This window comes from Podarcis liolepis (genome assembly GCF_965112155.1).
Source record: "Podarcis liolepis genome assembly, chromosome: Z".
Classification (NCBI taxonomy): Eukaryota; Metazoa; Chordata; class Lepidosauria; order Squamata; family Lacertidae; genus Podarcis; species Podarcis liolepis.
Genome location: NC_139570.1, coordinates 37,454,424 through 37,481,864, shown reverse-complemented (window position 1 = coordinate 37,481,864; position 27,441 = coordinate 37,454,424). Strand labels below are relative to the sequence as shown.

The 27,441-nt window shown below is 45.6% G+C and overlaps 1 protein-coding gene across 2 annotated transcripts; it reads left to right on the top strand.

Annotated features, from left to right (window-relative positions):
* The first annotated feature begins 1,005 nt into the window (after positions 1–1,005).
* Positions 1,006–25,933, top strand: PLPP7 (phospholipid phosphatase 7 (inactive)). Of its 2 annotated transcripts, XR_014521530.1 has the most exons (3): positions 1,006–1,846; positions 23,829–24,954; positions 25,256–25,933. XR_014521530.1 is itself a non-coding variant. In XM_083485594.1 (2 exons), exons 1-2 carry the CDS (start codon positions 1,396–1,398, stop codon positions 24,191–24,193), a joined length of 816 nt encoding a protein of 271 aa, XP_083341720.1. In that variant the 5' UTR covers positions 1,217–1,395; the 3' UTR covers positions 24,194–25,933. The 2 variants fall into 2 exon arrangements, 1 of the variants encoding a protein (XP_083341720.1); XM_083485594.1 differs by having other exon boundaries at positions 1,217–1,846; positions 23,829–25,933.
* The last annotated feature ends 1,508 nt before the right edge of the window (positions 25,934–27,441 follow it).

Genomic DNA, 27,441 nt, shown 5'->3' with positions numbered 1-27,441 from the left:
ATTATACTACTTCAAACAGTCATGGTTTCCCCTAATTATTGTGTATGGAAAGGCTTACAGAAACAGAATGGTTTTAAGCAGGCATCTAAAACAGGATAGTGAAGGCACCTGCCTGGTATCAGTAGTCAGAGAGTTCCAGAGCACATATGGAACAAACATTCTCTGATTATCTTACACCTAAGATTACCACCTTTTTTGCTGACCATGTGCTTTTGCCTTTACCAGCAACTTGACAAAGCAGAAATCCAACAGGTGCAGCTTTTTCCACCTCTCCAGTAAGAAAACTTCACATACAGTCTATATGGCATGAGAGAAAGACCAGTTTGTTTAAGTCGCAGCTTACTCCTTTATCAGGGATAGGGGAGAAATTGTATATTTTTGTGAGTTTTTTGTATTTTAATTATAAACTACCTGGTTTGTACTTCTTCAACCAATATGCAAGCTGAATCACAGCTAGCCTTTGAAATTCACACTTCTCCAAATTTTGTGATGCAGCTCCCCAGCTAACCAATGTTTACCAAAAAAAATGCACATTAGGAGAAAGTGCGTAAAAATTAATCTATTAGTTAAAATAATACACAAAAGTGCATTATGTTAGGATTTATTATTTTTTTAAAAAAGGGTACATTCATCAAAACTGCATACTAAAATGTGTTTATAATGATATATTTGCACTAAAATGCTGGTGAATTTTCATAAGGGTTTGTTTTCCCCAAGAGATTCACAAATTACTTCAGAAATATGGAGAACTGGATGTAAGATTATTATTAAGATTGGAAGAAAGAGAAACTGAGAGAAACTGGTTAAAATGGACAGAGAGTTTCTCTCTCATAGAGACTGAGAGAAAACGGGTAAAAATTGACAGAGCCGTCCATCCCTCTCCCCACCCCCTAATTCCCCCCAAAGTTGTACAGCGGTGACACTAATTGGAAGATAACTGTAGCGAACAGGCAGAGGGAAGCCAGGGAACTACATTTCCCATCCTCCTTTGAGGTCCTCAGAAACAAGCAATTGGAGGATTTAAATAGACCAAGCCAGAAGCAACCGAACCTTTTGACTGGTCAAATTGCCCTCCTTTGATGCCTGCCTATTGGCTGCTTGGGCATTGATCAGGTGCCAGACTGGCTGCTGTTACTGTCATTTATCTCTTTCTTCTCTGCCCCTCCTCCTCCAAGCTTGGTGGGCCTGCAAAGTAAACAGCCATGTGCATTGAGCATTCCTATCTCTATATTTAACAGCTGCCGTCTTACCAGGCTCATGACTTTTGAGGGAGGTGGGGTAGGGGCTGCTCAGGTCTTGGGGAGGGGTAAAAAAAAGAAAGAAGAAGTCTGAGGATTATCTCTCTTTTTCTTTCCCCCCTCCTCTTTAAATTTCTTTTTTAGAGAGACCTGCACCATGCCGGCATCTCAAAGTCGGGCCAGGGCGAGAGACAAGAACAGTGTCTTGAACAGGGCTGAGTTCATGTCTCTGAACCAGCCCTTGAAAGGTGCCCAGGAGCCCAGGAGCGCTGGCCGGAGGCAGAACAGCCAGCCCGGCCCCACTCCTGCCCCAAACGAAGGTGCCAAGGAGCGGAGGCAATCTCAGCAGCTGCCCGAGGAAGACTGCATGCAGCTGAATCCTTCCTTCAAAGGAATCGCCTACAATTCCCTCCTGGCCATCGACATCTCTCTCTCAAAGAGGCTTGGGGTGTGCGCCAGAAACACCTCATCCTGGGGCAATGCCCGCTCCATGATCAACCTCATCGGGATCACCGGGCATGGGGTCCCTTGGATCGGCGGCACGCTGATCTGTCTGGTGAAGAGCAGCACCCTGGCCGGCCAGGAGGTCCTCATGAACCTACTTTTGGGTGAGTCCCTTTGCACCTTCCCAGTTCTTCCTTTCCTTTCGAGGCCTATCTCCTGTGGTGCCCGGTGCCCAGTGGGAATGGTGGGGTGGAAGGCAGGGAGCCCCAACAGTAGGTAGAGTCACAGCCCATGACGGGCAGAGCCAACTAATTCTGGTTTGGTCCCCATCCTCCTCCCCACTGCTGAGTTCCACAAAGGCAACCCTGAGACTACAGAGGGGCAAGGTTCAGTCAGCGCTGCCACCACCCCTGGACTGGCTGTGTGTAAGAAAATGGGCAGGAGGGGGCTTGCTGAGGGCAGGCTGAGGTTGGTGGGGCACTGCCCCATTTGCCCTGATGGACTAGCCTGCCCTGCCCATCGCCTCGCCATTTGGCTTAGGTGGCTTTCTTCCTACCCTCACCTACATCCCTTACCGTTCTTTGCTTTTGCTTTCTTGAGCATCTCTTGAAGTCATAGAATAGGAAAGATGGCTTTGGATGAAGACCAACATATTGTCTTAAGTGTGGTGTAGTGGTTATTTGTAAGTCTGTACCTTTGGAGGCCCATGTGCAGAGCAACAAGTGTCTGGTTCAGCCTCCTTCCATTTCCCTTAAAAGAATATCAGTGTTGGTGTTTGCCCTTTCATGGTTACGGCAGAACAAAAGGAAAAAGACATTCTGACATATATTCTTATTTGTTTGTTTTTTGTGTTGTTGTTGTTTGGCATTGCATATATATCTCACCAGGATGCGGGTGGCGCTGTGGGTTAAACCACAGAGCCTAGGACTTGCCAATCAGAAGGTCGGCGGTTCGAATCCCTGCAACAGGGTGAGCTCCCATTGCTTGATCCCTGCTCCTGCCAACCTAGCAGTTCAAAAGCACTTCAAAGTGCAAGTAGATAAATAGGTACTGCTCCGGCGGGAAGGTAAATGGTGTTTCCGTGTGCTGCTCTGGTTTGCCAGAAGCGTCTTAGTCATGCTGGCCACATGATCCGGAAGCTGTACGCCGGCTCCCTCGGCCAATAAAGCAAGATGAGCGCCGCAACCCCAGAGTCAGCCACGACTGGACCTAATGGTCAGGGGTCCCTTTACCTTTACCTTATATATATATCACCATTTTCCTCAAGGAGCCCAAGGTGGTGTACATTGTCTCCCTCCCATCATTTAATCTGCACAACAACCCTGTGAGGTAGCTTAGGCTGAGAGGCAGTGACTGGCCCAAGGTGAACTTCATGGCTATGTGGGGATTTGAACCCTGGTCTCCCAAGTCCGGCACTCTAACCACTACAACACACTGGTGGTCTGAAAAGCCTAGAAAGCCAGATTCTGTCAGGCTGAACCCACAACCCAACAGGTTATGCCAAGTTCCCACTCATAATCTTGCCACGTTCTTCTCAGAATTGTCCCCTGGCCACCATGTTCTTCCTCTTCTACCTCGCCTCCTTAAACCTCCCATCCACATTCTCAGCTCTCAATTCTGCAATATGGGTATGAATGATTATACTCAATGCTAGTATAAGCACATACTTTGCATATGTTCCTAACTTTGGGGAAGGGATCTAGCTCCAAAGGATTTGCATCGCATGAAGTCCAGGTTCAATCCTGACATCTCCAGGTAGATACGCTGATCTGCAAACCTCAAAAGATGCTGCCAGTCAGGGTAGACAATACAATAGTACCTTGGGTTACAAACGCTTCAGGCTACGCGTTTGCAGGTTGCGGACCACGGGAAACCCAGAAGTACCGGAAAGGGTTACTTCCAGGCTTTGCCGCTTGTGCAAGCGCAGAAGCACTAAATCGTGCTTTGTGCATGCACAGAAGCACCAAATCGCGTCACGCACATGTGCAGACGCAGCGCTGCAGGTTATGAACGCCTCAGGCTGCGGACGTGCCTCCGTCACGGATTACGTCCGCAACCCGAGGTTCCACTGTACTGAGCTAGATTGAACAGTGGTCTGACTTGGTATAAGACAGGTTTCTATGGTCCTGTGCAGCCAAAATGTCACCATTTATGCACAAGAGAGAGGTATCAAGAGGCTTAAAGGGAACCCCAAGGTCTGCAGAATATTTATGGGGGACACTAAGGGGAGGGAAAAAATACCCCTCTCAAAATAACTGAACAAGGACTGAGTATACTCAGTAGCCACAGAATGCTGACCAACTATGAAAAAGAGTGAGAGTGAGAACAGAATGGAGAGCCACAGAAATGAGTATGGCTGGCTGGTACCTTGAATTGGAACCCTCTGCCCTGCAACATTTTGTTGTACCCGACAAGTTTCCATTCTTCAGTGGCTGCCAGAGGTGCTAAAACTCCATGGGTAGTGTACCTGATATGCATGTCAAAGGTCCCATGCTCAATTCTGAGGGCCTTCAGCTAAAACAAGGAAGTGATAGATGATAAAGACCAACCTTACTGTTAACCACATATGGGTTTTTACTCCAGCTCCACCCTTCCTGGTTTCCATGGCTTCAGAGGTCATATATAACACCATCTGTGAGTGTTTCATGAGGATAATTGAAACATCTTAGACCAGCCTTTCCCTCAAGCTGATTATCCTCCAGCCATTTCGGACTACAGCTCCCGCCAGTCCCAGGCTCCACCTCTGAGCCATAGGCTCCTCCCCTTTAGTCTCAAGAGTCTGAGCCACAGAAGGCCTAGCAAGCCCATCTCAGTTATCCTTTAAATAGGGTAAACCATACAGAGGTTAAAGGGAGTTCAGGGATTATCATCCCATTAGGCATCTGGCTTCCCATTTGGGCTTCTGGTTGGCCACTGTGAGAAGAGGATGCTGGTTCCAATGGGCCTTTGACCTGTTCTAGCTGCCAGGCTCTTATTATGTTAGTATAATAGTGTGTGAAAACATGTTGTTGTTGGGTTGTATACAACTAAGTTCTGCTCAGAGTAGACCCATTCAAATTAGTGGAACTAAGTAATGCCCATTATTTTCAATGGGTTTAAAATGAGTAGGACTAGCACTGGCTATAACCTATTATTATTATTATTATTATTATTATTATTATTATTATTATTTTATTATTATTGGTGTGTGTGTGTGTGTGTGTGTGTGTGTGAAGGTGCTCACCAATACACCATCACCTTTTCTTTTGCTACTCATGGTAGCCATTTTGGATGGGCACCCACAGCACTTTTAACAAAAGTACCAGCACCTCATTTCTAACCATAAAAAAATCAATCCTCCTCCTTCTCTCTTACTTCTTCATCTTTGACCTTTCTTAGCACGCTTCAGTGATGTCTCGAAATATCTCCAGATAGGTCATTCCACGTCAGTTCAACACAGTCATGCCACCCACCATCTCAGATTTTGATGAAACTTGGTGTACACACTTCCCTTATGCAATCAAAAGTTTCTGATGGTGAACATTATTGCAAAGATTTTTTTTAGATTGATTTCACGATATAGCCAATTTTCATAGTTTTAAATACCCCAAAACTGAAAAACAAGTCTGCACTTTTTTGGGGGGGGACACCCTGTAATAACCAATATTATTTTATATTTTAAGAGGAACAACTTTGTTTCATTAATTTTTTCTTTTACACCTATGGATTGTAGGAAAGTTGTACCCAGTAGCCATTTCCCCCCCAATGATGTCCAAAAAACGTAAAATTTTGTTACAAGACACAAGAGACCCATAAATTTTATTCTATGTTGAGAAAGAGCATGTCTTTGCAATAATTTTCACCATCAGAAACTTTTGAGTTCATCATGCCCTAACGCTGAAAATTTAGGTTTTCTAAACCTAGTTTTTCTACCAAAAAGCTATATTTATACATTTTTTAGGCATTTATAAAATCTTTTGAGTGCTGGTGTATTTTTTCCTGAAATCCTCATCATGTTATTGATCTCTGTGTAAAATTTCAAAGAGATCTGATCATTGGTTATGGAGGGGGGGAAATGCACACAAGGCCGAGGATCTCAAGAGGGACAGAAACATAGATTTCACGAAACTTTGAAGTGCTATAAAATTAAAACCATTTGAGATGGAGGGGGAAAAAATTAAGGAGGTTTATTTCAACCATAAGGGAAGGGTGTACACCAGGTTTCATACACCAGGTTTCATCAAAATCTGAGACGGTGGGTGGCGAAACCCTTGTTTTTTGCATTGATTTGATGTGGAATGACCCAGATATTTTTTGCCTTAAGCCCCAAAATACCTTTGAGACCACCTCCACCACCCTTTGGTCCTATTACAGCACTATCTCTGAAGCCCACTGAGGGCAGCTTCTGAATTGCATTATCTCAGTGTCGGGTTTCGACAGTGAGGGTGGGAAGGGGAGGTGTTCTTGGTGGCTACCTCTCCATTTTAAGAAGCTCCTCACCACCATCATTGCACATGTGTAAGGTAAAAGTAAAGGACCCCTGGGCGGTTAAGTCCAGACTATGGGGTGTGGCGTTCATCTTGCTTCAGGCCAAGGGAGCCGGCGTTTCTGCAGACAGCTTTCTGGGTCATGTGGTCAGCATGACTAAACTGCTTCTTTACAACGGGACGTGGTAACAAGTGTCAGAGTGCACAGAAACACTGTTTACCTTCCTGCCGCAGCAGTACCTATTTATCTACTTGCACTGGCATGCTTTCAAACGGCTAGGTTGGCAGGAGCTAGGACCAGTGGCGTAGCTAGCCACTCGAGTGCCCAGTGCAGTGCTCGCATTCTGCAGCTGAGGGTGGAGTGAGCCACCCATGGGGACAGGGCGAGCCAAGGCAGGGCATGCTGCGTGGAGCCTCTCCATAGCCTCCCCCTCAGCTGTAGGGTGGCTGAGGTAGTGGGCAGACGCAAGCCCTGCGCCACTCGAAAAAGCAGCACAGAGCTTGCAGGCAGTCCGCCCACTACCTCCCCCTCAGGAGAGATATGTGGCTCAGGCATGCTGCAGGCTCCATGGTGTGGCACCCAGTGTCCCCTGCCTCACCTGGCGACCAGTGGCGTAGGAAGGGGGTGTGGTGGGTGCAGGAGTTTGTTGTTTTTTAAAAAAATGGTTGTAAGCCCCAATTTTATTTTATTTTAAACACACATATTTTTGCCATTTTGTCACCCCCTCAGTGATGATACCCGGAGTGGCTTGCACCCACCACACATCCCTTTCTACGCCACTGGGTGGGACAAAGCAATGGAAGCTCACCCCATCACACAGATTTGAACCGCCAACCTTTCGATCAGCAAGCCCAAGAGGCTCAGTGGTTTACACCACAGCACCACCCGCATCCCTGCATGTGTAGACCCAGCATCAAACATTGAAATGGCTGGGCATCTGCCGAAGGACCACACCCCAGGAAGAGGTGTGGCAAGAGCCACATAGACCTGCTGCACTGAGGACTCTTTTACAAGAGCCCTGCAAAACCAGGAGACAACACAGCACATTTGCCAAGTCTCAGAATTTTGGAAGCCCTGTAGAAACTATTCTAGCTGTGGTTAGTGTGCATTAGCGTAGCTAAGCGCATGTGGGAAGGGTGGTCCACATTGGGCGGTAGGTTTACCCAGATGGCCCAAAGCTCAACATGGGACGCGGGTGGCATGCAGCCTGCACGCCCGCCAGCCACTGCCTCCACTTGGCTGTGACTGCCTTCCAGCGGGTCCAGTACTGCCAGAAAACAACAACACAGGGTGTGGCGCCAGGAGGGCACCCAGGAGGGATGCTGTTGGTGTGCGCTGGCCTGCAGGTTTCCCTCCCAAGTCCCAGTTGCCTGGGCAGAGGTGGCAGCAGCACTCTGATACCTGCTGGGCTGTGCCAGGTGGACGGGCATTGCCAAGATGGAGCAAGACAAGGTGCCGCCAGGCCCCGTGAGTGCAGTTACAAAATCAGGATGGTCCAGGGCTTGGCTCGCTCACCCCTCCTCCATGGACGGATCATCCCACCCCCTTGGGCAGTGTGTGCGTGCCCCCACGAGCACCCAAATGGGTTGCTACATTGCTATTAGTGTGGTGGACCAGAGGGAAGGGCTGCAGCTCAGTGACAGATCATCCCATGTTCAATCCCTAACATCTCATGTTCAGAATATTGAGGACTGGGCTCTTGGTTTATATTTAAATGAAGGACAATAGCTCAGTGTTGGGGCATCTGCTTTGCATGCAGAAAGGTCCCAGGTTCAATCCCTGCCAACACCAAGTGGGAAAGTCCATTGCCAGTCAGTGTAGACCAGGAGTAGCCAACATGGTATATTCCATGCACTGTGGACTACAACAACCATCAATCCTAGCCAATATAGCTAATGTTCAGGGGTGGGAGGGAATTGTATTCCAAAACACACAGAGAGCACGTTGGCTACTGCCCAGTGTGGACAGCCTTGCACTAGATGGGTCAATGATCTGACTCAGAATCAGTTCCTATATTCTTAAAGCTCACTGGATAACCCTGGGCCCATCACCATCTCTCAGCCTAACCTATCTCACATAAGGTGGCCTGTTTTGCATTGTCAAAAAATGAGAATTAGCATCACCAAAAAACAGAGGGCAAAGGGGGGTGCCAATTTGCTTCAAATCTGCACATGGTAATTTATATGTGTAGGTGCAAATCTAACAGCCCTCCAAAATAGAGGAGGGCAATGGCTGTCTCTAACCTCACAGGGTTGCTGTGAGAATGACCTTTGCCATGCAGCCCTCACCTGGGCTGCTGCCACCGCCCTCAACTTCTTAGGGTGGCATAACTACCCTCTGCTGATCTTAACCTCTAGGGAGGGTATGTAGGGTTGGTCTCCCAGATATTTGAGGCCTCAGTTGTTTAGGGCTTCAAGCACTAACTAAGCACCTTCACTTGAGCCTGAAAATAAGCTGGCAACCAGTGCAGCTGTTTTATGAGATCTAAACGGAAGACCAGGCAGTAACCTAGCCGCTGCATTTTGGTCCAATTGACATTTCCAAGTTTTCTTCGGGTAAAGAAATGATAGATATGCTCTTGGGCTGGATCTCAGGGTTAAGTTGACAAAGGAAAGAATGAGGGGGGTGAGTGCATTCTGGTTGCTGTTGTGGGCTTGTCTCAAAAAACAGCACACCCACCAGCTATTATCATGGCACTTTCATAATTATTATTGTTGCTGTTGTTACTATTTAATTAGTATGTGACGTAGTGCCAAAGTGGGCTTCTAAATGGTTTACAAAGTATAAAAGCTTGTAACACAAAGATTAAAATATAAATACTGTACTTGTAATTGAAATACACAATGAAACAATCCTGTTAAAATAAACAAGCATAATTATAGACATAATGAAACTATCCCATTAAAACAACACAGCCTGTCAAATGGGAGGCTCAAGTTCTGATATCCAGAGAATGCCCCTGTAAATAGGTGCATCTTCAAAGCCAGCAGAATGCCAATAGTGATAGGGCTTCTTGTATTTCAGTGGGGAGTGTGTTCTGTAGCACAATGGAAAAGCCAACAGCAGAAAAACCTGCTGTTGTGTTTCCATAACCTAATAACTACCAGGCCTTGGCGAAACTAACCGGCTTCCAATTGTTGTATCGCTACGCTTAAGGCTGCGGAGCCAAAAAGGTGTAGCATGGCTTGGGATGCTAGGCCTGACCCTGGACGCCAAAAGGCTGCCATTGCAATAGGTTTACCGTGACCTTTGGGGCCTCTCTGGTTCTTCTGATGGCAAATTGTTTTAGCTCATTTCAATATTGTGTTTTTATATTGCTATGAATGGCAGGTAAGGAATTCAATAATAAAAACATAACAAGCATGACGTAGTTCATGATGTTGCAGATTCCTCCCTGCATTGCGGGCATTTGAACATGCGCTGGTTAGCCTACCCACCCATCTGCCGGTCATCAGATGCCAGGATGGGTCATAGGATCCATTGCACAACCCACTCTTCTTCTTTTTAAAATGTATTTTTATTAAAGATTTCTTGGTTTACAAAAGTACTGTAGATTCCGGCATATTAGGCGACTGGGCGTATTAGAGGACCCCCCAAAATTGGCAGCCTCCAATTTGGGGGTTCGTCTTATAAGCCCAGTCACCTAATACGCTGGGCAGCTCCGCGCCAGGAGAAAGCCGCCCGGCGTATAAGACGACCCCCGACTTTTTAGCCTCTTTTCCGGGGTTAAAAAGTTGTCTTATAATCTATGGTATGTGCAATTTCTCTTTTTTCAAGTTGCATTTTCTACAGATCAGTTTCATTTCTTGAGACATTAGTGTTACGTTAGGAAGAAAAGGGGAAAAGAAGTGGAGGGGGGAATGGTGAGTGGGGTTGGGGTTGGGTGGTGATGTTTCTATTTTACTTAATGTATGTGTGGGGTTTTGTGTCGGCGTTGCTTGTGCAGGTTCTCTTCGCTATTCGCTTGTGTTCCTTTGGTTGTGAGAGAGGTTGATGTTGGCCTAGGGTGTGGTTGTTTGTTTGTTTATGATTGGCTGTGGTGAACTTTGTTTTCATGTGTGAGTGGGGCGGGTTAGCCGTATTGATTTGTATGCTGTTAGTGGATTCTTGCCGTTGTTTTGTTTGGTTGTGTATGTGATAAAGGGGAGCCATACCGGGGTGAAGGCGTCTTCTTCTATGGTGAAAGCATCTTCTTCTATTTGTCCCTGTGTCAGTTTCAGTTTATTGGTTAATTTTTCTAGTAAGGCTGTTTCCCATACTATTTGGTACCATTTGTCCATGCTTACTCCTGACAGGTCTCTCCAGTGTCTGTTATGATGTTTCTGGCTGCTGAGAGCAGGGTGCACAACCCACTCTGAGGCTTTGACAGAGCAAAATGGATCCATTCCCTGGCTCCAAAACACCCTAGAGCTGTTTCTGTGATTATAGCTTCAGAGTTAGGTCCTGACATCATCCCACGAGTGTGAAACATTGCATCAAAACTAACCCTGTATAAGTTTCAAAATCCAGGCTTTTCAACCTTATTATGCATATGGGGGGGGGGGTGTTGTTCCAGTGCTCTGCTGCTTGCTTGTTGTCGTGGCAATATGGGCCATTATGACCTGCAATGCAACCTGATACGGAAGGTTTTGTGTAGCCACCTCCTTGCACCAGACAAGTGACTCTGACCTGGTTTGAACTCGCTTTGCAGGGAGAAATTTATTGCTTTGTGTCCATTGCATTGCAGGCAAATTGGATGCTGAATTTCCAGGATTCAGGTGTGCCTGTATTCAGGGGGGCTAGGTTACATGGCCTGTGACAGATCTGGTGGGACACTGTTGCTTTGGGAAATGAAAAGACAGATTGTTTAAGCTTGTCCACTTTTGGATTTTGACACACCAGGCAAAATTTCTGATGCAGTCACTGGGCTGAGAGCCAACCTCTGGCTCAGCCTTTGCAGCCAGGCTGTTGAGAAAAGGATGGGATTAGAGAATGGCTGGAGATAGTGTGCTCTCCCCACTCTCTCTCTTTCTCTCTTATATCTCCTCTGTTCTAGGAGGGAATGTCAATCAACCCAATCTGAGTTGGAAGCCCCAGTAGCAGAAGATACGAGCATGTTCTCTTTCTTTCTCATCTCCCCTCTGGTGATGGAGTGGTAGTCAACCTAATCTAAGGAGGCTAACCTACTGACCATTAGCTTAGTAGCAAGTTTCATTGGCTGCGTTAAAACATAACAAGCCAGACTTACTTATTGCTGCTCCAAGCCACAGTCACTAGCTAACCTTAACCCGTGATTTGTTGTTGGCTTGCCGACTGCAAGAAACAACTAACCACACTCCCTAGGTCAGATGTTACAGCAAGCCATTGTTTCTTGGTTTATTAATTCCACCAGCAGCAGAATCTCAAGTAAAAAAACCACAGGGCTTTAACCAACTAAATTCTACTCAGAGTAAGCCCATTGAAATTAATAGGCCTAAGTTAATCATGATTATACATTTCAATAGGACTATGGGATAAGATGTTGGATAAAACCCATAAGTTCAAAAAATAGGCACAGTGCCGTGTGATCCAGTGTGGTGTAGTGGTTAGAGACTAGAGCCTGGGAACGAACAGGGTTTGAATCCCCACTTTGCCATGAAGCTCACTGGGTGAGCTTGGGCCAGTCTCTGCCGCTGATGCTAACCTACCTCACAGGGTTGTTGTGGGGATCAAATGAGGAGGAGGAGACCCATGTATGAAAGGTGGAATATAAAAGCAGTGAATGAATGATAAATAAATTTGCCTGCTAGAGTGGTTATTGTCCTGGGGATAACATTCTGCTCAGAGTTAGACCCACCAAAGTCAATGAATCTGTCAGTAATTGCCATTATTTTCAACGGGGCTGCTGTCAATAGAATGAGGATTGTCTATAGCCCATAGTTTCTAGGTTACTTTTTACACACTGAAAAGTCGAAGAGATTTGTGCCACCTGTGTCCTCATGACATTAGCAGCCATTGCAGCATTTGCCACCCTCATTTCAGAACAGTAACAACCAACACATTTTAGGAAAGGGCCAATGAGAGGCAAGGGTAATGAATGGTCTAGAATAAATGTGAGTGATACACATCTAGCATTAAACTGTTCCACGCATCTTTATGACTGCATTTCAACAGCAATTTCCATAACACTTTTCTTTTATGTGTGCCTAAGCATGTGTGCTCTCTGTTGGCAGTTGGGACACTGTACATAAAAACTCAATAATTCTCAAGTATCAGAAATCAATTTCAGAATATTTCACACAGCTCTCTTCCTCTATGGTGATAACATAAATTCTTCTGCAGTAAGATGTTGGTGAATATACTGTGTGGTATTACACACAGAATTATGGAAGGGAGCTTCTGAGATGGTCAGTGATGTGCATTCATGTTTCATCCTTGGCCCCTTCATTGTTAGATTTATAAACGCAAGCAGGAAGATGTGCTTAATACCAGGCAACACCACACACACACACACACACACACACACACACTCTTTCTGGGCTTTGCTTGACCTGCTGTGATCTCTGTAGGTGTGCAGTGATGTGGGATAAATTCCAAATGTTGTGCAGGCTGAAGAAGAGGCAGGCAGGGGCTGAGAGAGGGAACGCTTCCTCCTCTTCTCTTGGAATATGACGTCCAACTCCTCACAGCCTCAGGATGTGAATGAGAGTATCTATTGCCATCAAAGATCACACCACGAATCTCACTCTTTTCTGTTCTCCTTGGAAGCTGCGGTAAACACCTCGCCCCAAGTCCAGGAGATGATGCAGGCTGCTTACACACACACACTCTCTCTCTCTTTCTCTCTCTCTCTCTCTCCCCTCTCTCTCTCTCTCTCCTGTCTCATCTGATGTATTAAATGCACTGACAAAGAGCAAACTGTGTCTGACTAGGACTGTCTTTGTATAAATAGGAGCTCCTATTTTACTGCCACTGTAACTTGCACCTAGGGAGGGATGAATCTGTCAATTTCAGTTTGTCATTTTCCCCAGTCTTAAATACAGTTAATAGAGTTCTTTAGGCTGCATTTTCTGATTTTTAAACATATATTTTAAGAAATCCCCATGAAAATTCATCACCATTCTTGTGCAAGTTTTATCAATTAATCACATGTTTGCAGGCGAATATATTCATTTTTGCAAGCAATTTCCTCAGCGTAATGCACTTCTTAAAAAGCTACTTGCGCTGATATATGCATTTTGATGCACATTTCCCACTAATGTGTGCATTTTTGCACACACTGCTTGGGTGGAGAACTGCACCACTAAATTCAGAGAAGTGCAAATTTCAAAGGGCAGCCATGTTTCACTTCACACATTGGTTGGCAAAGTGTGAATTAAGTAATTTCTCATTAAAATGCAAACAAAATAAAATATCTCCACTATCCCTACTTGTAGCATAATAATGTTTAATCACCACCACTGCTATCATTCAAGACTCACAATTCACAACTTTACTTGTGTCCTCTATTTGCAATTCTTTCTCTCACTCGCATCCAACCATTCGCACTGTTTTGCACATCCACTGTTTCACATGGACACTGTTCACTCAACACAGCTTAAGAGCTGACTTGTCATCCTGCTGTTTCCTTTCCATCTCTGCACACATTACTGTATCTGCTCTTTCTGTCTCCTTGGCATTTTGTGTGTCCCTATGTTGAAAATAACTTTTGAGCAGGTGGAGTGTTTGCAGACGTTCCATAGCAGGCTCAGGCACTGGCTAGAGGGTTTGGTTCAATCAGCTGAAGCCAGAGATCTTGTAAGGCACAGCTGGTACGGCATCTACTTTGCATGTACAAGATCCCAGATTCAGTACTAGCATCTCTGGATAGAACTGGGAGTGTCACCTGCCTGAAACCCTGGAGAGCAGCCAGTGTAGCAATACTGGGCTAGATAGAACAAGTGGTCTCACTTAGTATAAGACAGTTTCCTAGATTTGTATTGTTGTTGTTATTACTACAGCAGCAACCATTTTGCATGGGGGTTCCATTCCTGGGGGACGTGGGTGGCGCTGTGGTCTAAACCACTGAGCCTCTTGGGCCTGCCGATCAAAAGGTCAGCAGTTCGAATCCCTGCGACGGGGTGAGCTCTTGTTGCTCGGTCCCAGCTCCTGCCAACCTAGCAGTTCGAAAGCACGTCAAAGTGCAAGTAGATAAATAGGTACCGCTCCGGCGGGAAGGTAAACGGCATTTTCATGCGTTGCTCTGGTGTCAGTGTTCCGTTACGCCAGAAGCGGCTTAGTCATGCTGGCCACATGACCCAGAAAAACTGTCTGTGGAGTGGACAAATGCCGGCTCCCTTGGCCTGTAAAGCGAGATGAGTGCCTCAACCCCAGAGTCGTTCACGACTGGACTTAACTGTCAGGGGTCCCTTTACCTTTCTTCCATTCCTAGACTCCGCATACATCAGCAGAGCACAAATAAGCCCCCCCCTTCCACCCTCTTCTGGGTCCAAAAGGAACCTGACGGTCAGCAGTCGTGTGTCAGTTGGACATGTGCAAAATGGTCGTTGTCTGTAATTTTGTTTCTGTTGTCAAGGCTAACTTGATTATTGTTTTGCTTTGGCTTTTAGGAAATCTGCAAACCAATTTTGGGGATGGGAAAGGGAAATCTGTGTGTTCTGTTCTTTGCTTTAATAACTGATAGGTAGGTGCCTCTGCAAACATAGTCTTGCCCTAAACTGCTTGGGACCAGGTTGTGTGAAGAACCACCTGCACCACTCTGAGCCTGCCTGGCCTTTAAGACTGGCCACTGGTAAGATCCATCAGGCAGGGACGTTTCAGTGGTCGCTCTGTTTTTGTGGAACTCCTTCCATGGGAGACATGCTTGACTTCCTCACTGACTGATTTTACATGGACTGCACTTCTGATTTTGTGTTGTGAACCTCTCAAGATCCTGAAAGGTGGTTTTAACATTTCTGAAATAAATTATTATCCTTAGCCACCTTGCTGCTTTATCACAAGAGGTTGCCTAGTGACCACTATAGACCTACTAGCCTGTCCCCCCAAGTGACTGGAATTTTGAGGCCTAGCAACCATTGTAGGTCCATCAACTTCTCTATCAAATAGCTGAAATACTGAGGTCATACCAGTTGTCTAGTGACTACTATAGACCCACCAGCCTGTCCCTCCAACCCAAGGAATCAAGGTGGTGATAGCATCATAGCAGTATAGAACTGTAGAGTTGGAAGGGACCCCAAGAGTCATCTGGGCCAACCCCTTGTAATTCAGGAATCTGTAATGCAATAGATGGTGCAATATGTATCAAAACTAGATCCTGGACCAATGACCATTTAGTGCAGTGGGTCATAGAGTCTGGTAGTGAGAACTGTGAGGCAGGCCAGGAAGTGACTGGTTAAGATTTAACTTCAGCTGTGAATTCAGGAAAACTTTAGGTCAGGGCTGGAAAATCTTGAGCCCTCCACATGTTGCTGGACCACAGTTCTCATAATCCCTAACCATTGGTTGTGCTGGCTGGTGCTGATGGGAATTGGAGTCCAACAACACCTGGAGAGCCACAGATTCCCCAGATCTGCTTTATGCCCCATTTGCAAAATTGGTTAATAACACAGATCTACCATGCAGGGTTGTCATAAAAGTGACTGAGATCATTGTATGCAAAGCACTTTGAATGCTCAGAAAGCAGCATAGAAATGCCTTCACATGGGAGGTATGTGTCATGTTCCCCAAAATCAGGGCATCAAAGGTCAGTAGTTATTTTCAGTACTGAATTACCAGAGCCAGCCTCAGCAACTGGTACCTTTGTGCAGCTACTAGCGCTTAGGTGCCTTGGTAGGACTCTGGTGTGACACTCGGCACACCCACTCCCATAGTGCTTTGGCCCTCCAGATGTTGCTGAACAAAAACTCTCTCATTAGCCCAGCAAGCATGGCCAGTGGTTAGGGATGAGGGAGTTGTCTTTCAGCAACATCTGGAGAACTAAAGGTTCCCCATGATAGAAAATTCACTTAAATAATGTTGAAGGAGTCCAGAGAGAAAAGTCTTGACAATACCTTACTGAGGAAATTGAGCAGCGTACAGTATATAATTTGATGGGGGGGGGACCAGGGGTGTTTTGTCCTTCTTACTCCAGGCTTTGAAATAACAGGGCAATGTACATTCATACAGAAGTAAAACTCCATTGGAACCACACAGCCAGGCAAAGCACAATGCTACCTTAATGAAGATCATGCCACCCTGCAGGGTTACTAATCAATACCCCCACCCGTCTTCCTCTTCGCTAGTTGTCTTTAATATCAGCAGAGTTAACCCCTTGGTGAATGATCTCTGCTGTGGGACTTCCAATGCCCTACAGGTGCTCTCAAGGGTTTTTTTGTTGGCGCATTGTGGGTCATTAAAATGCTGGGTGGTTCACCTGCCACCAAGTGGGATGCTGCTGCCTGCCACTACAGTTAAGCCCACCTTGGGGTACAGTGGCATGAGGGGCACACCAGATGGCACACTGCCTGTGCAGGAAGCTCCAAGCCAGAGCCAGTGCTGTGAAAGATTACAGGGAACGGCTGCACCTCCACTTCCTTCCGCAGCCCCCTTTTCCATTTATATTTCCACCCTGGTGTGAAATGTGATTTGCCTTAATAGCAACCCTTCCAGGCAGAACTTAGCAGGTATGAACGATGGCACGCCAGCTGAATCCAGAACAGAGTGTGGATAAATGCTTCTGTGATTCAGCAGAGCTATTGGTGCCGTCAGCACTTAAAAGCATCTCCGGCGGGGGGGGGGGGCGGGGGGCGGGTTGACTATAGTTGAAGTCCCACCTCCAGTTTGTGACCTTGGCAAGGTACCCCTGCAGGGAATGGGGGGACAGACAGAAAGGTTCCTCCCCCCACCGAGAGTGGTTTTGCAGCTGCAAGGAAGAGACTTCACCCGCGGGGGAACCCGTACGCATCTATAGCCTGCCTGGCCCTAATGCGACTTGACAGAAACATGAGCAGAGAGAAGAAAGGAAGAATGGAGAGAGGAGAATTCAGGATATTTCTTGAAAGCTGCTGAAGAACTAGGTTTTTGGGTGCGGGGCAGGGGTGTCAAGGAGAACAAGTCTAAAAAAGCTTTTTTTTTCTTTTTTGCTGAGACAGAGAACTGGATGCCAGGGTTAAATGCTAAAAATGGAACTTGGGGGACCTGGTCTACACAGTGCTCCCGAAAATATTGTGGTCTCACACTCTTAAGGCTTGAAACATGCCTTGGTGCTCATGGCAGACACACAATGTACCTTCTAAGAGCACATAATCAACACTACATAGGAGTTCATTGATGGAGGCCAGCTAAAAGGCAAATATATTGATGGAGAATAGCTAAATGGAGCTTCCATGTTCAGGCACAGTATACCTGAAGGACCAGAGACTTTGAGTAACCCTCAGAGCAGCTTAGTTCTTTCCCGCTGATTGCCACAGTGAGAACATCCAGGATGTTGGACCAGATGGGCGCCTGGCCTCATCCAGCAGGGCTTGTCTTACATTCTTGTGCTGCTGGGGAGAAAATTCTGAGTTTGGTCTGATCCAGCATGGCAGCACCTGCATAGTTACGAAAATGTCCCTTTTCTAGTGAGCTGTGCTGAATTGCTTATTCTACAACGTCAGAGCAGTTATCTAATGCAGCAGGCTTGGTTTGTTCATCAATCATTGTGCATCTCTAGGGAACTCTGCAACTACTCTCTGTCTTCCTCTGCATTCTAAAGACCTTGCTGCTGATTGCCAACTTCTTCTTTTTTTTATTGGGCTATGCTCCTCTGTCTTTAATAGCAGCATGGCATGCCAGAAAATTAAGGAGACGAAGCTTTTCCTGTATAGAGAATGAAGTCTGGGAAGAGATTCAGTTGCTCAATTTGTATTTGCTGGGCAACTTTCAAAGGCAGAGGAGCAGGGCCCAGGGGGAAAAGCTGGCCACCAATCTATCTATTAATGTGTATGGCTGAAAGCAGAGCTGGGGGAAATTCGGCCCTTGGGTCCAAATGCAGCTCTCCAGGCCTCTCCATCTGCACCTCGGGACTCAACCCAGGTTACATCTCCTCAGCCACAAACCCTCTCCTGAAACCACATCCCCCACCAGATCTGCTCCGCAACCTCCTTGTTAAAACTAATTCTATTTCCACGCCTGTTACTTTACAATTTATTCCTTGAATATGTAAGGAAAGATGTTGGAAGAGAGTCAACGGGAGGCTACTCTCTCAGGATGTTCCCAAACTGGCACTAATGTAATAAAATGCTAAGCAGAAGATCAGCATCCCTGTGTAAGATCTCTTCCCACCGCTCACCCTCCTGATGAGCTTTGTCTCTCCAGAACAGCTGCAAAGTTGCTGCGTTTCGCAGCAATCTGGGAAGAAGCCACACTAAAGTAATTGGTTCAGAGATACAAATTGCCTTTGCTCACAAGGGCACAGTGTGCAAAAAGAATGGAGGGTCTTGGGTCAGCCAGCCATTTTACTCGTTAGTCCTAATCATCTTGGACAGGGGAGTCTAACATATCTTATACTTCTCATCTCTTCCTTGACCCCATACCTCATAATCTTTTTTGATGATTTAGCTTATGAGGCAGTTTATACCCACTCACACACTTTAGCCCCCAAATCTGCTAAATATTGTGGAAAGTTGTCTGTATGCTGTGCAATCTAGGCACCTCTTAAGATATCATAACCACATTTTCTGTGACGTTTCCTGAGATCAAGGAGCAGATTTTTGTCTATGTTTGGATATGATTGGATGCCATCATGAATCAAGATGGTGGACTGAAACTTTCAAAACAGCACTGATCTTAACCAAATATTGCATTATAGTCCTTGAAATCAAGGAGCAGGTTTTTGTTTATACTTGGATACAAATGCACACAATTTTGAATCAAGGCGGGTGGCCAACTGGTTTTCAAAACTAATGTTTGGTTTCTTACCATTCCCAAGCAACTCCATGGACTAGGCTACTAATACCTATGGGCATGACCTCTTGTTTAAATAATAGCCCCTTTTTCCCTACTGTGAAATGTGTGTCTATGGTCACCTCCAGGTGATCTCTTTATTGGGTATTCATCTTGATTTGTTTCCACAATGTTTGTGGGGAGGTTAGATGACACTGGCTGTTTACTGAGCATTTATTTATTTAGAGCACTTATATCCTGCTCTTCAGCCGAAAAGGCCCCCTAGAGTAGCTTACGTAAAATTAATTAAAGCAGGACAGTGCCTGATGGACCTGGGCTTTCGGAAAGAATGAACCCTGCTTCCTATCTCTCCCAGTCAGGCAGAGAGCATTCGTTCTAATTTGTCTGCGGGGATTTTACACTGTGTTGTGTTGTTATCCCACATATTCCAATACATTTCCCCTTCACTTTCCTTATCACAAAAAGTCCAATCTGGGGATGGAGTGCCAAGTCAACTTTAATTGCACAACTTGGACCTGCCGAAATGTGACTGACTCCCATCTGAAAATAGCAGCCGCCTGGAAGTGTGCACTCTCTCGCAATCTCAATCTCTCCCTCTATCATGCATCCAGACGGCTGACTTCTATTTTTATGAAATCATTGTTCCACCGTATGCTGCATGGGGAATTACAGTTAACCTTTTGAATTTTTAGGGTGTGGGGCATATAGGAAAGAGGAAGAAATCTGAATTAGTTAAAGGCAAGCTTAACTAATTCTCACTTTCCAAAATAATGCACAAACTGAAATGCAGCCACTGTTTGAAATTTGCACTTCCCCAAGTTTTGCAATGCAGTCCTCCAGCCAAGTAACACATACAAACATGGATTTACTGGGGTAAAGTGTGCATATAAATGCATATGTTAGTGAAACTAGTCTACAAAGGTTATATTACTGGAAATTTATTTTCAAAAATGTATGTGGCTGGTTAAAGTGCATACGAAAATGTGTTTATTAGGGTAAATTCACTAAAATGTGGATGGATTTTCATAAGGCCTTTATTTCCCCCCTCTCCTGCAAATTAACATAGTAATGGAGAACTGAACTGGAAAAAAATGAGAAGCTGCGAGAAACCGAAACAAGCATGTTTGAAATTGACATATAGCTCCTTTTGTGTGTGTTCATTTTTTTAGTGTTTCAGTCACACTAGTGGGCACAACACAGCTGTGTGGGTGGGAAAGAGATGGTGCATCTGAGCATACCATTTAAAAATAGCAACACTATCATCTATCATTGTTGTCCATTTTTAAAAAAAAATGCACAAAAGCCCTTTTAAAACTTAGGCACTGCTGTCTGATGTTATCAGTAGAGGTGTGCTTAAGTGCCTGTGCGTCGATACAGCCACCCACCTAGCGTGTCATTGCACACATCAAACCCATGCCTCTTAAAAAGACAGAAGAAGAGTGCCAGGGAAGCCTTCAGCCTGCCTGGTCCCCTCTAGATGTTTCAGACTACAATTCCCATCAGCTCCAGCTGTATTAAGATGATCTACACCTGCAGAGATGGTTCTGCTGTTCTGTTCTACCACCAAGCAGCCAATTAACATTCGTATTTTACAAATGAGGAGCACTGAGACTGAGAGATTTTGCACACGCACACACACACACACAAAATTGCTAGAAATTTTACTTGCCATTGTTAAAACTACTGGGAATCAGGAACACTTACTGATCTCCTGCAGCAAATCGCATAGGGAGATCTTCAGGTAGAACTCAGATCTAGCTCCTGCATACCCCAAACCATTTTTATTAGGAAAGCAGAAAGGTGCCTTGCAGCCAGCAAGTTAATCCATTGCCCCATCTAGCTCATTATCCTCTCCAACGAGTAGCATAGTTCTCCAGTGGCTTAGACAGGAGGCTTTGCCTGCCCTATCTGGAGATAGCAGAGAATTCATCCTGGGACTTTCTGCGTGCAGAATATGTGCTCTGACACCAAGTTGCGTTCTGTCACCTTCAACAACTGGGGCAGGGAGGAGGAAGATTATTACCCCATGGGATTCAAAAGCAAGGCAGACAGTGTCTGGCCCTGGAATATCCCAGTGGCTCACAGTGACCCTGCCCTATAGCTGAAGCGATTGGGGCAGGCAGTCCAGGCAGCCGAAGCCTTGGTTGTTGGTATGTAGGCCACATAAGGAAACTTGAGCCTTTACTCACAGAGTGACGGCACCAATTGTATCTATTTCTGAAGGCCTTGTGCCCCTGACAGGGCTGATTTGCTGTTGCCACCGAACCTTCCCAGCGATTTGGTGAAACGGGCACTCCAGCTGATTAGAAACACCAGAATGTTTATGCCTCTGAACGATGTGCCATGACACAGGTTAATTGGAGATGGAGGCTGAAAGAACAGTGCCTTGCCCAAGGTTACTCTAGTGGGTCTGTGGTGGATGTGAGACTCTTTGTGTGGGTATAGGTCTCCGAAGACCTTAAGTATAGAGAGCCTGTGTGGAATACCAAGCAGAACAAGTGTTTCCAGCCTTTTTGGGCCTAGGGCTATGTTTGGAAGCTCAGGGAGCTCCCCCAGGCACTACAAAATACCCATTTCACAGAAAGAGAAGCAAAGATGCTCAGAACCCCAACTTCCTCCGGAAAAAATAGGAAAAACATCTACACAGTACACTCACACCCACCATACAAGTAAAATCCTTTCTGTTTTTAAAAAACGTGATGGGCACATAGCTGTCAAGCGTCCCTTATTTGAAGGGACAGTCCCTTATTCCAGCGCCATGTCCCACTGCTGTCCCTTATTGATGGATGTCCCTTAAATGTCCCTTAAATGATGTCCCTTAAATTTCAAAGGTAGCAGCTCCTTTCCCTCCCTCCCTGCCGGCCAGGGAGGAGGGAGGCTCCAACTGTGTTGCTTGGCTGTGTTGCTCACCCAATAAGAAGTCTAAGAACGACTGGGGTGTGGAGCTTGCATGCCTTGTGTGTGGCTAGTTAATGCAAGCTGAGGGGGTTTTTTAATGCTGGACTCCATTTTGTTGCACGTGCTGCTGCAAACTTTGCAGTGCAAAGCCAGGCTGGGGAGCCATCTTAAGTTGAGGCTGCACAGGCCTTGTGGTGCATGTGGTTCAGTTGAACCTCTGGTTAAAAAGTTGGTTGGACAGTGTTCTCGAAGCTACCAGCATGAGTTTGACCAGACTGCAGGAGGACAGGAAGACTGGAGTGCCTGGAATAGGTGAGGCTGCAGGTCCCTTATTTTGGCTGCTGATCCCTTATTTTCAAGGCTGCTGGTCCCTTATTTTCAAATCTGTAAGTTGACAGCTATGGATGGGCATGGGGCTTTTGTGGGCACCAAGGACATGTCTGAGGACATAATAGGGTCCACAGGTTCTACACTGTGGGTCCCAAGAGCTAGAATGTCAAACTAAGACAGTGGATGCAAGGGTTCAAATCCCTACTCAGCCATGTCACTCACTGGGCGACCTGGAGCTAGCTACTATATTCCTCAGCCTACCTTCCTTCAGCACAAACTGGTCTACATTGTCTAAACAGACCTTTGGCAACCATCTTCCAAAGCCAAGCTACCTTTCAATTGACTGTCATTATCTTGTCATCGCTCCCCAACAATATTTGACAGGTGCATGTGTTTTCTCTCTGATATAATTCTGTTCATATCCCACTTTTCCTTCAAAGTGGGCTTTTGCCAACATGGCATGCATGATCTCCTCATCTGTAATACTCTCAACAACAGTGATGTAAATCCAACTGAAAAATAGTGGCTGGCCCAAAGGCACCCAGTGACCTTCATGGCTGAATGGAGATTTGAACCTGGGTCCCAGTGCTATCGTGGCACTCTGTAAAAACTAAGCCCTACTTACAAACTCAAAAAGTAAACATTTTCATGGTGTAAGTATGCCTTTCAGACACACACCCCCACACACACTTCAGCTAGAAGTCTGAGAGCGTTGCTTTAAATGTTTTAAGTGAACAAAATACTAATCAGAGGAGGCTGCTTGTTATTTGATGGTTACTAATGGTGGGTGAATCTCATGTTCCCACTTTTATGTTCAGTTTGCCACATTTCTGAAGCAGTTTGTAGATTACTATTTTTAAGTCACAAAAATTCACCAGCATTTTAGTAGTCATTGCTCCTAATAGACACATTTTTGTATGCAATTTTGCAAGCAATTTCCCCTAATGCAATGCATTTTCATATGTTATTTTCACTAATATATGCATTTTTATGTACAATGCTGTTTGCTTTTTGGTCAAAGAACCACATTGCAAAAATCTGGAGAACTTCAAATTTGAAAGGATATTTGTGTTTTGGTTTGCATATTATTTGAGGAAGGGCAAATTACGTAGGTTTGCATTAAAATGTGGACATTTTTTGTTAGCCTTTATTTTTCAGTTTAGGGAAATGCTTGTAGCAAAAAATACCATCTACCCCCTCACCCACCAAGAAACACTTCATGCATATGCAGTGTGAATTATAGTAAAATATTAAGCAGGTTTGGATAACACTTTTGTTTTCATTATACTGTACCAGTTATGCACCTTAACTGCCTTAACAGGTTCCCAGAGTGAACCATGGGTAGCCAGTGGTTAAAGGGTTACACTGTGTTTTCTCAAATGTACTTAATAAACATGTACCATACAGTTTCAAAATTGCCTTCTGTCTTCCGTGTCTCTTAGTGCATTAAAATGTGAAATGAAATGAATTTCTACCCTAATGGTTACCACTTCAGATAATTATTTTAACCTTTTGCCTCAGACAGCTCGTCTCTCTAATTCTCTGCCTTGTTTTCTCTCTCTTCTGCTCCAGCCTTATTTCTGGACATCATCATTGTGGCTGGCTTACAGAAGATGGCCAAGCGAAAGGGCCCATATGATGTAAGCCCAGGCCTGTTGGACTACTTGACCATGGACGTCTATGCTTTTCCAGCAGGACACGCCAGCCGAGCTGCCATGGTATCCAAGTTCTTCCTCAACCACCTGGTCTTAGCTGTGCCGCTTCGGATCTTAATTGTGATCTGGGCCTTCTTGGTGGGACTTTCCCGGATCATGGTTGGGCGGCACCATGTCACCGACGTCCTTTCTGGATTCGTGTTTGGCTATTTGCAGTTTAGGCTGGTGGAGGTCATGTGGATGTCTTCTAATACTTGCCAGATGTTGATCTCTATGTGGTGAAACAGCAGCAACGCACTGTCCTTTCCCCCTTATTTTTACATAATGAAGACTTGAATACACTTTCGAAAACGAAACACGGTACACAAACCTCCACGTGCTGGGAATGAGTATCGACTTCCACCAGGGTGGTGAAGACCTGGTTGCATCTATTATAGCACAATGTCTTGGGATGATTTCTTGCCGGTTGTGCTGCCGAGACCCACTGCTACATTTTGCCATGTTTTCTTGACTCCCAAGTGGATGGAAACTTCATTTGGTTGTAGGGAGAGAACACAATTACATTCTGTTGCTGTTTGTTTGTTTAGATGGCACGCTCTTGACACTGTTGGAATGCCTACCCCTTGTTGTTGAATGTGGTTGTGCATTGGTTTTCTTTCGTGGAGGCCAGGAAATTTGACGTGAAGTGAATTATAAGTTTGTAATCTGGAACTCTAGGATTCAGTCCCTAAGTCATACTCAGGGTAGGCCCACTAAAATCAATTGACTTAAGGTCCTCATCTACACTAAGCATTTTAAAGGAGGACTGTGCCAGCCATGGCTTACCCCTATAAATCCTGGAAATGTAGTTTGTTATGGTGCTGAGAGTTGTTAGGAAACCCTTGTTGCCTTCATAGAACTTCCCTGCGAAGAGGAATGGACTGTTCAACCACCCTGGGAAATGTGGCTCCGAGAGGGGAATAGGGGTCTCGTGAGAACTTGCAGCAGCTTTAACAAACCACAGCTCCCATAATCATTTAGGGAAAGCCATGACTATTTAAAATGCCTAGAGCTTGCCGATCAGAAGGTCAGCGGTTCAAATCTCTGCGACGGGGTGAGCTCCCGTTGCTTGGTCCCTGCTCCTGCCAACCTAGCAGTTCGAAAGCACATCAAAGTGCAAGTAGATAAATAGGTACCGCTCCAGCGGGAAGGTAAACGGCGTTTCCATGCGCTGCTCTGGTTTGCCAGAAGCAGCTTAGTCATGCTGGCCACATGACCCGGAAGCTGTACACTGGCTCCCTTGGCCAATAAAGCGAGATGAGTGCCGCAACCCCAGAGTCATCCTCAACTGGACATAACGGTCAGGGGTCCCTTTACTTTTAACTTTGTCACATCCAGCAATTTCAATGGGTCTACTCTGAGTAGGGCTAACACCAGCTATCTCTTAAAATTCCTCAAAGCAGCAAGATCTGAGGGCATTTATTTGCTCCTATTGCTGTAATTAGCATGATTCTGATTTTTTTTGCTCGGCAGACTACAGATGGGTGACAGTAGGGTGGCTACTTAACATATCACCAAAGAAAAGAGGACACAGATTCACATAAAATTTGCATGTACCACTTCATATGTATGCATGCAAATATAGTGAATATGGTTATAATTTAAATAGAAATACACTGCAAGTCACCATAGTAGGAAAAACAGAGACTAGGTGACCTGCTTGTCTCAGGGCTAGCCATTGACGGATGGCTTCAAGGTGCTGGCCAGGGTGATGGGAGTTGTAGTCCAAAACATGTGGATGGCACCAGCTTGGTGAAGAGTGAAGTAAGTTAGTGCTAAGTGAAACCATGTCTGCCTTACTTCTTGCTGCCTTGAGCAATTTAAACCTATGGACCAGAATCCCAGATTGCAACTGTCACTCTCCCACCTTCTGCTGCAGTGAATTGCAATTCTATTTGGGTTACTTGCATCCATTGTCCCTCATGCAAGCCAGGCACAGAGCCAGAAATTAACAAATAATAAAGGATATGTCAAGTTTGGCAATGGGTTTCTTCCCCCCTTAATTCAATTAAGTATTTAAAGTCTTCCAAGGAGGAACCATTAGGATGGTGGATGCATCAGTGGCAGAGCATCTGCTTTGCATGCAGAAGGTCCCAGGTTCGGTCCCCAGTGGCATCTCCAGGTAGGGGTGGGGGAGACTTCTGCCTGAAACCCTGGAGAGCCTCTGCCAGTCAGCACAGGCAATACTGAACAAGATGGGCCAATGGTCTGACTCGGGAGAAGGCAGCATCCTTTGTTTCCAGGTTGGTGTTGCAGGATTGAGACCTAGTGCAACCCAGAACGGGGTGAGAATGCATTTTAAAGACAAGGCGGATGTCACATCCCAGAATCTACAGGCCGAAAGGAAGAGGGAGTTAGCAGACCCACCAAGTGCCCCTACTTTCCAGGGATGTCCCTGATTGAGAGAAGCCGTCCTGGAATGTCCCGCTTTTCCTTAGGACATCCCTATTTCCATTGGAGAAATGTTGGAGGGTATGGAGTTATCCAGTCCCCCAAGCCATCTGAAGGCAAGCCTGTATAGGGAAGGTTTTTTAAAAAATATTTCATGTTTTATTAAATTTGTATATACATTGGAAGCTACCCAGAGTGACTGGGGCAACCCAGTAAGATGTGTGGGGTGTAAACAGTAAAATTATCATTATGGAATGGGATGTCCTGATTTTCATCAGAGAAATGTTGGAGGGTATGAGTTAGTTGAGAGTAAAAGGTAACCCACTGGGGATCAAATACGGTAAAACTTGTCCAGAAATTACACACAGTGCAAGAGTGGCTTCAAATCTCCACCAACTTCCAAGAGTTACTTCACACATTTAACTGCAGAGGTGTGACACTTTAGGCCGGGGGCCAAATGTGGCCCACTGGCTCTTTCTATCTGGCCTGAAGGCCTTTCCCGAGGCCATATCCCTCACCACCCCCACTTCACCACCCCACCTTTACCTGGCTAGGGTATATCCTGAAACACTGGTGATTTTTCCTTGCATGCTTGGATCAAGAATCGAGAGTGTGTGTGCAGGCATATGCACATACAGTGGTGCCTCGCAAGACGAAATTAATTCGTTCCGCGAGTTTTTTCGTCTAGCGAATTTTTCGTCTTGCGAAGCACGGTGTTGGAAAAGTTTTGGAAAAGCTTCAAAAATCACCAAAAACCTCAAAAAAGGCTACCACACCGCGTTCTATGAGTTGCTCCTCGAAGTCAAGTTGCAACTGTATTAACGGTGTTAAGAAAAAGGAAACAAACTTGCAAAAAACGCAAGACGTTTTCGTCTTGTGAAGCAAGCCCATAGGGAAATTCGTCTTGCGAAGCAGCTCAAAAACCGCAAAACCCTTTCGTCTAGCGAGTTTTTCGTCTTGCGAGGCATTCGTCTTGCGGGGCACCACTGTATGCATGCGTAGAAACTAGCCTACTGAACAAAGGCAAAAGTTATATTCATTGCTCTACCCACTTTTGGCTTTGGTCTTGCCCACCACTGGCATGTGGTCCCAGAAGGTTA